General features: G+C 34.6%; 1 protein-coding gene across 1 annotated transcript in view; it reads right to left on the bottom strand.

The window, feature by feature from the left end:
* RAB11FIP2 (RAB11 family interacting protein 2) overlaps nt 1-8,832 on the bottom strand; it is a 27,578-nt gene extending 18,746 nt beyond the window's left edge. The window contains exon 1 of the mRNA XM_029283761.1: nt 8,148-8,832. Coding sequence (XP_029139594.1) covers nt 8,148-8,497 — 350 coding nt within the window. The 5' untranslated portion in view covers nt 8,498-8,832. The remainder of the gene's footprint in view (nt 1-8,147) is intronic.
* Nucleotides 8,833-9,270: the final 438 nt, after the last annotated feature.

Raw genomic sequence — 9,270 nt, 5'->3', positions numbered from 1 at the left:
CGGGCCTGGCCTAGGGAGGATTTTAAATTGGGTTTCTTAAGAGTAATTTTAAATAGCACAGCTTTAAATATTTGGTTTTAATTGGTTTTACTTGGGTGGGGTTGTAAATGTGTTTATGTTTTTTAATATGCTGTGAGCCGCCCTGAGTCCCGTTGGGAGAAGGGCGGGATATAAATCAAATAAAATAAATAAATAAATATTCAATTAAAAAGAGTAATTTCCATTATTTATATAATTCATAGTAATAAACCTAAAATATTAGTCCTGTATTCTATTCAGGGAGTAGACTCTACACTGGAAGAGTAGCAACCCAAAATGATGTTCTTAGTTGATAATATACTTGAAAGAAAAATTGCAATTTATAGATTTAATCATTATAACAATAGCTTTTGTGAAAGTGCAAAAAAAAAACCCACCCTTACATTAAATGACAATGTTGAGGCTGAGTATATTAGCCACATCTTTTATCAAGTACACTAAAGTGTTACAAATAATTAAGTTCGATAAGTAAATTTGACACATAGTCTTGCATGATTTTAAGCACAGAAAGGCAGACTACACTATCTCTTTCAAAACTACTTGACAGATTTTTCTGCTAATTTTCAGTATCCTATTTAATTTCAGCATTCTACTATATAATAATTTTTCATTCTTTTGATATATGTCATGTCAAAAGGATGCAATGTTTGGATATGCTGAGCTATTTCACACTTTTCTTAAGTTGTGATTGTACTCTTTTTTCTCCTTGAGCAGGGATGAAAACTCACTCAAACCAAACAGTTTGGAGGTTGCAAGTGCAGTTATGGAAAAGGTATGTCATTGGAAGGCACGGGACTGAATTTCCTTTTGATTTATTAAGGGAATCAAAAAGTGACATCCAAAATTGGCAGCACTATATATTTGTTTCCTAGAGCCTGTGCTACCTCCATCCTTATTTCTGAATAGGAGAAAAATCATGCCACCAAAACCTGGTTATTTTGCCACTGAAGTTTAGAGAGGAATGAAATTCATACTTTGCCTACTGCTGCATTTATTCCCATTTCCAGGACTCTTCAATATGGACAGGAAGTCCCAAGGTCTGTAAAATCAGTTAAAATAACCCGAGTATCATTTGTTCACCAATGTGCTGTTAAGGAACAAATCATACAGAATCACAGAGCTGGAAGGGATCTCAGAGGTCTTCTAGTCCAACCCCCTGCTCAAGGAAGGAACCTTATACCATCCCAGTCAAATGGTTGTTCAGTCTATTTTTGAAAACCTTCAGTGATGGAGCACCCACAATCCCAGAAGGCAAGCTATTCCACTGATTAATATTTGACTGGTTTCATACAACATGTTAAATCTTAACTCATTGTTTACAATACATTAAACCAAAATCAAACATTATTATGTTTAGCACAGTATTATGAACTCTTATCTCTATTTTGAAACCAAACTGTTTAAGATTGTAATCATTTTTATTATACCTTGAATTAAAGCCAGAAGTAAATTAAAACACAGAAATTATTTTAAAACTTGTGTTATACATATTCTACAAGCCATTCCTTTCCGCAATCTAGTTGGTATATTCCACATTTACTGCAGCCAGCATGTTTTCCTTAAAGAAAACCTGATAGATGTCTTGCAATAAAAGGGTGATAAGTTATGAATGCTTAGTCCTCTTTGAACATTCAAAATCCAGAGTGCTTACCTTATAAACATACATGTCTCACATAAACATCAGTCAAATGGTATCAGTTCCTTTCAGAAACAAAACCTCACATATGATATGGATGTAAGGATTTTTTATATGTAATATTCAATTATATGTAGATAGTCATCTACTTGCAACTGGTTGCTTAGTTACCATTCAAAGTTACAATGGAGCTCCCCCAAAGCTACTTAAAACCTGGTTTCAAAGTTACAACAACTGTATACACCTTTGCAGTTGTGCGATTGTATTTTGGAAGCTGTTCACCTTTATAGCTATCCTGCAGTCATATGACCATAATTTGTGACATTTTTTGCCGGTTTCAGGCAAAAAAAAAAAGCCCATTGGGTAAAATGGATTTGCTTAGCACCTCCTGCATTTGCTTAATGACCAATGCAAAAATTGCTGAACAATTGGGCCTGGTCATGTGATGTCTCAATGTATGAGGGCAACAACTTACAACTATAATTCTGGGCTCAATTACTATTGTAACTTGAAAACTACCTGTAGACGTTAATTTTTGCAACACACTATAGCTTTCTATACTGTGACATTAGCATTTCATACTATATGTACTTTGTTAAAAATGTTTCTGCAGTTGGATAACGTAGTGAATGAAGAACCATAAGTATGAGAAAATATACAATTATATTTTTACTGTGAAGGATAGAATAAAAAAACTATGCTTCCATTTAAAGCATTCCTCTGTATAAAAGTATAAAAAGTCCTATTAGTTTAGATACTAATTAAGATGTTAGATTACTCCAAAATCATGGATTAGGAAGTATATTAAGAACCAACCCAAACTGTAGTAATTCAATACTTTCTTTTATTCTTTCTATGGTACTGTTACAAAATTAATGAAAGTTTCAATAGTTTGAATGGCATTGGCTACTTTTCATGAAATAAATGTAATTAAAAATGCCCACCTTTGGCCAGAAATATAGTTTTACATTTACAAATTTATATACACGTGTAAACATTCACACTACCACCCCTCCCACAATCTTCCAATATTTGTAAGATCAACTTAGTAGTATAGCCACATCCCTCTCTACTTAGAAATAAATCTTATTATGGAGTTCTATGGAGATAGAATTACAGCTTTAATGTTTTATTTTTTGACTCTCTAAACAAAAATAATTATACATTCTTTAATTAATTCTATTCTGAGGGAAAGAATAAGTACACCAAAGGTTTAAAGCAGATCAGAGTTGGTCTCCAAGTATTAGCTAACTATGAAAAGGCCTTAAGTCACTCAAATTGTCATGCTTTACAATTTCAGATTGTCAAAAAGAAAGCAACACAACTATTTCAGGTGTTCATGGTTTAACAAATCAAGAACTGTAAATGACACTTATTCCAAATCTGAAGCAGCAATTTCCCCCCAACAGCTGATGTTTATTCATACTCATAAAAGAAACCACCAACCCGCCCCCCCCAAATAATCCTTGGGTCTTCTGCCAGAGTGAATATATTATATTTTGCCATAGAGAAGGTACTTCACAGCTTCAAATTCATTATTCGTATTATTTTTAAAGAAATATGCTTAAGCCATTACTAACAGCAACTTCAATAAAGTTAATATTTGTGCCTTTGATCTGAGGGCTGATATATCTTTAAAGTCACAATGCCTGGCAAATACAACTTTCTCTGATAAAAAGAAAATTGAGCAAGTTGCTAGTTCTGCAGTCTTTCTAGAATTCTAGATCAGCTGTTATCTTCCCTTTTCCAAAAATAAAACATGTGCAAGAGAACTGCTTACAAGTTTCAGTATTATGCAGAATATTAAAATATCTTTTTTTATAATACTCTAGTGACTCTGAAGTCTGTCTTTTAGAAAACCATACATATAGTGTGTTGCAAATAGGAAGTATTAACTATTAAACTAAAAGAATTACTAATAAAAATCATCAACTACTTGGAGTTCATTTATTCCAAAAGTAAGTAATGTTAAAATTACATCAACTTTGAAGAATTATTTTAGATAAAATGCTGCAAATCTGCTCAAGATATCTGAAGGCAAGTAAATATTATTTATATTTTATACAATTTATATTTATTATTCACCTTGGGAAAAAAAACAGCATTATATTATTAGATACCATAGCTCACTCTTCAGAACTGATTAGTACCTATATTTTACATTTAAAGTACTGGACAAGAGGACAGCTTATTTGTAAAAGTACTGTATTTGTTCATATACAACACAATTTTATCTTTGAAATGCTTGGAAAAACTTTTATCTTCCTTCTAGCCTCTCAAACCCCTAAACGGGATAATGATGAAATTTCTGTGATAACCTGGTTTCCCCCGCAATGGATTTTGGATGATAATATATAACCACACAAAATTATCATGTTTTCCTATATCACAATTATAGTTATAATGCACTGAATATTTATTACTTCTAGCAATACAAACACTGAATATATAATAGAACAATGGTGCCTATGCAAAATACCTAAAATGCAAATTATAGATATGGTGTTTTTAGAAAACAATAATAATCTTAACAATACTACCCCCAAAACCATCAATTTATGTTAAGGTGCAATAGCCAAATACTTGCGTTGGAAATGCAGAAAGGCAGCTCCCACTGTTTTAATATATTCAAGTAGCCCTCGATTTATATCAGCAATTGGGGCTGGAATTTCTGTCACTAAGCAATGCGGTCATTAAACTAATCCTGTGTTTGCCAGTTCAAGGCAACTTTCTGCGAACTTCCCTCAACCAAGTCAGCGGGCAAGATGGCTTGCATGAAGGCCGGCAAGCAGCATCTAATACTGTAGACATTGGCCAGAAAAACATTTAAGTCTACACTCCAAAACCAAATAAGTTTTCTCATTTCAAGAAATTTGGATCTGATGTAGAACTCCAACCCCTAAAGTTTGTATGTTCCAAATGTCTACACTGGGTTAACTTAGCATCTTAGCCCAATACAACAGATGGAAAAGGAACTCTTTCAGAAAAAGGAACAGACTGTATGCTATTTTTTTTTTCATTTTTCCTTCTCTATCTTTTCATCTGTTTCGCTTTGTGTTATGAAGTACAACCTTAAAGAATGAAGAGTTTTATTTTTAAGAGTGGAGAATATCACAAACCACAGGGAATGGCATGATAAGTGGCCTTTCTAGCTTCACCAAATGAATGGAAAAAGTGCTATTATGGAATGCATAACATAATTTGAAACTATTTAAAAATATAAAAAATGACCATGTTATTAAAGTAAAGATGAAGTGAACAATATATCCTTGACCAAACACAATAGCACATATACAAGAAATGCTTCTTATATTCAGTGCCATAAACATACTGTATACTGGCACTTTTTCTGTCTAGAAAAATATATCTTTTCACATTGATATGCTGCCTAAATTAAAAATGTGTTTGGATTAGAGGGGAAATATATACATTAGATAATAAACATTTACCAAAAAATCTTATGACATTACAATCAGACCATATTTTTAAACTGCAGCCCTATATTCATATTTGAGAGGTAAATTTGAATGAATTTACCTACTTCTGACTAACTTAAAATTATTAGAAGGCTGTGGCTTTCTTTGCTAATACCAAAGAAAGCAACAGGTGCAAAGAATAAATTTGGCATAAAATAATTCATATGCTATATTTAGCTCTTCTGAATTATTTCAAACTACATAAATATTGCATATCCCAATGCTAGTAGAGCTATGAGGAAAACACAACTGAACCATTAGGTTTGCTATCTTAATATGCTAAATAGATTCTGCCTATTAATGATGCTCCACATGTATCTGCCACTACAATTCAACTACATACATGGCACAGTCAGACAGAATATCAGAAATACTGTATCCTTTCTATGTCTTATCATACCCATTAACTAATAGCTGCACAATGCAGTAAATTATGTGGGAGTACATTCCTCATTGTTGCCTTCAGAAACTTACAAAGGATTCCAAATATGTTAAATCCCAACATTATGATTTCAAGTATTTGATCTTCCCCATTCCCTGGTTATTATAAAATACTATCTGATCTAGAGTTTGGAACAGTTTGAAAACTTAATACTTTTTGTGTGATTTTGGTAGGCTTTAATAAAGATACTAATCAGACATGTTGAACCTAATAAAAGTATTGCTCAATTCTGAACTAATCCTGCATACTTTTTCATCTTATTGATATACAAGATTAAATAACATAAAAATATTATAAACTTGACATAAATGTTGTGCACAAAGAAAATAACTGTTCAGTTAGGCCACAGTCTCTATTTAAAAAGCCAAGATATGAACACACTGCAGAAGCAATAAATATACTATATGTATATACAAAATATACTGGTATTTCATATCATTAGAATTGATTGTGATTGACCAAATAACATCACTATCTATTAAGGTGAAATTCAATGCTTCTTTTAACTACACAATTCTATTTAAATTAATTTCTTGTCATAAAGATGACTAGAAAGCATGTGATGTAAGATCTGAAGTGAGTATATAAATTCCAAAATCAGGATATTCAAATATTGTGCTGTTAACCATTTAATACTCTAATACTCTTAATCCTGACTTCAAAATGGTGGTGAATAAGGGAAGCAATGCAATACAATAAGGCTTGTCAAAACTCATGTTTTAATTGTAAATGAAGATATTTAGAAATATTTGTAAAATATTCTGTCCTTCCTAAATGTGTAAGTAGATTCCACCGCTATAACAATCTTAAAATCTCTCTGTGACAAACTGCAGTGTGCTAGGTTTGATATGATTAAGGCAATAGGCTAGAAACTGGGAGACTTTGGGCCAGTCTCTTTCTCTCAGGCCCAGGAAGGAGGCAATGGCAAACCACTTCTGAAAAACCTAGTCAAGAAAAACTGCAGGGACTTTTCCAGGAAGTCTCAAAGAACTGGACACAAGTCAATGGAAGGGAAAAAACTTCTTTGTTTCACAATTTAAATATTTACCATAATACATTAAACATAAATAAAAATGGTTTGTGATAAAATTCACTTTTTTTTTTCAAAATCCAATACTCTACTTCACTACTGCAGCTGAAAACCTAGACACACCTCATTGCTTCCCAATTAAATGGCCTTTTAGGAGGATAATTGATACTTGGGACAAATATATCTAGTAAGAAAATGTAAACATTTCAAGCAGATTTCTTCCAAATGTTATTTTCCATATTCTGAAAAATGAGAAAAGTTAAACATATCCCAATTCAATAAAATAAAAGCTGTATGGATGGATCAATTATCATATCCCTGTACTAAACTTGTTTAATACTGTTTATTAAAATGCTGCATCAAAAGCTAGATAGCATAGGAGTTGAAATGGTGGTTTTAATCTGTGAGATTTCCATTCAACCAAGGAACTCATTGTGCAATTATAATCCAGTCACTCTAAGCCAGGGATGTCAAACTCGCAATGTCACGTGATATGACTTTTTTTCCATTGCCAGCAATAGGGTGGGCACGGTTTCGCCATGACGCATCCGGCCTGCGGGCTGGCACTTTGACACCTCTTCTCTAAGCCAAACCTCCATATAGTATCTTTGTTATTGTCTTACATTATTAGAAAAACTGTGGAAATATAAAGTAAGTAAAGATATAAATAATGAAATGAACATCACAACCAAGAATACTGTACCTGTATTTCCCAAAATATCACATTCAAAAACATTTTGTGTATACACATACATACACACATATTGTACTATGTATGGAATAACAGGATAACATGTAACATGAGTAGAAAAAAAGAAGCAACATTATCTCCAAAGATACAGCATATTCTCAGACTCATGAATGTTACCCTTTCTGATTACACTGATGTGGAGACCATCAGCAGAAGTTCATAGGCTCTGATTTCAAGTCATACATCTTAGCTGCAATCAATAAATCAGACAAGAAAGTACCACATCTCTCAAATTTGTTACATACCATCCAAATAAAAGTTCTTGTTCCCAGATTATTCTACCATTGCTTATTGTCACGATATATTCAATGTAGAACATCAAGTTATAAGCCATGATTTATGAGCCATATTTTCAAATAAAATAATCCCCAAAACCTCAACTGATTTCACTCTCTTGTAAAGTTACTTGTGCATAATCTACAATTCATGGTTGATCCCATCAAATCGAAAAAACATTTTCAACTCCCTATGAGTAATGAATTATGGCTTTATGAGCAAGCCTATAAATTCTCATTGGCTCTGACTTCATACTAATTGTACTTATAGGTAGTTATGTGAACAATTTGTGGAGATTTTAAGATAACCTTTTTAAAAAGGGTTGGAGAACATGTAACCTCTGAAGTTGGTACTCATTAATACCCATTAGCTTCAGCCAACAAGAGCAGTGGTAGATTACGGAAGCCAAGGTTCAGCTATATCTCCTAAAACCACAGATTTGCAACATCTGCAAAAGATTACATTTCCAACACAAGACATATAAAAATAACACTTACTCTGTTTTCCTTCTCAGCTTGTCCTCAAAAATATCATTTAAATTAATTGCCACTTGTCCCAGAAACTTATCAAGCCCAACAAGAGACCTGTGCATGACTATCAGGTACAGAATGTATTTTTCAGAGTTCCCTTCCATCAGCAATCCAGGCAATTCAAACGAAGCTTCTTCTTTCCATATTGGATCAAGGGTTTTCTCCGCCACTGAAGTGGAGTATTTCTCTTTTCCCAATTGTATGATAGTGTATGTATCATTAGTGCCACCTTTGCCCTTTGGTTTGAGACCTTTGGCCTGAAGGACTGTGACCTGCACATGAGTTGGGAACCACTTTTGAGCTTGCTCTGCCAACATAGTAACGAAGGGGAAACCTTGAGTAACAATAGCCACAAAAATAAAAGTACTGGGTCAGAAGATATATTTCACAATGGGAAAGCCTGACAGAGCCTTTCAGATAACTAAGCAACTCTCATTTTTGAGATTCTTATTCATTCCGCAGCATTAATGAAGTGGGCCAGGTTCCCTAACCTACCTGACCGTCCCTTCAGATTCTTTTCTCCGATATTAATTTTCAGCATTCCCCTGTGATCTTAAGAGGTAGTTCTGCTTCTCCATACTTCCTATACTCGGGACAGTATTTGATTTTACCCTCTACCCACCCGATTTTCACTCACACCCAAAGGCCCACCGGAGACTACGGCCTTTAAATAAAAAGAAACATACTCCCCCCCCTCCTCCACTACAATTTCGCACTTGCCCTGGCTAACACCCGTCAAGATTCCTCTGCATCCTCTCCGGCAAATCCTGCTCGCAAAGCAACCTACACCTCTTACTAATGGGAGCAGAGGGTGCGGGTGTCGGGCAAGAATTTGGGTCTGCCGAAGACACGGAACAAGCTCCTGCTAAGGTAAACGGGACCCACTCCACCGGGGCCGCCCGTCCCCGGTACAGCTTTCTGGGGGTCCCTCGGTATCCCCGGGGTTGGAAAAAAGGGCCGGCGAGAGAAAGACGCCTCGGAAAACGCTGCGGAGGCTCAGCAGCGCGGTCGCTCAGCCGCCTCCTTTCCTTCGGCCGAAACGCTCCAGCCGCCGAGCCGAGGCCCCACTTCCGCCTTCCCCATGTTGCTT

The sequence above is a fragment of the Protobothrops mucrosquamatus genome, unplaced genomic scaffold, assembly GCF_001527695.2.
Source record: "Protobothrops mucrosquamatus isolate PMUCROS unplaced genomic scaffold, P.Mucros_1.0 scaffold215, whole genome shotgun sequence".
Classification (NCBI taxonomy): Eukaryota; Metazoa; Chordata; class Lepidosauria; order Squamata; family Viperidae; genus Protobothrops; species Protobothrops mucrosquamatus.
Note: the sequence above shows the minus strand (reverse complement) of the source record. Positions and strands in the feature narration are given on the sequence as shown.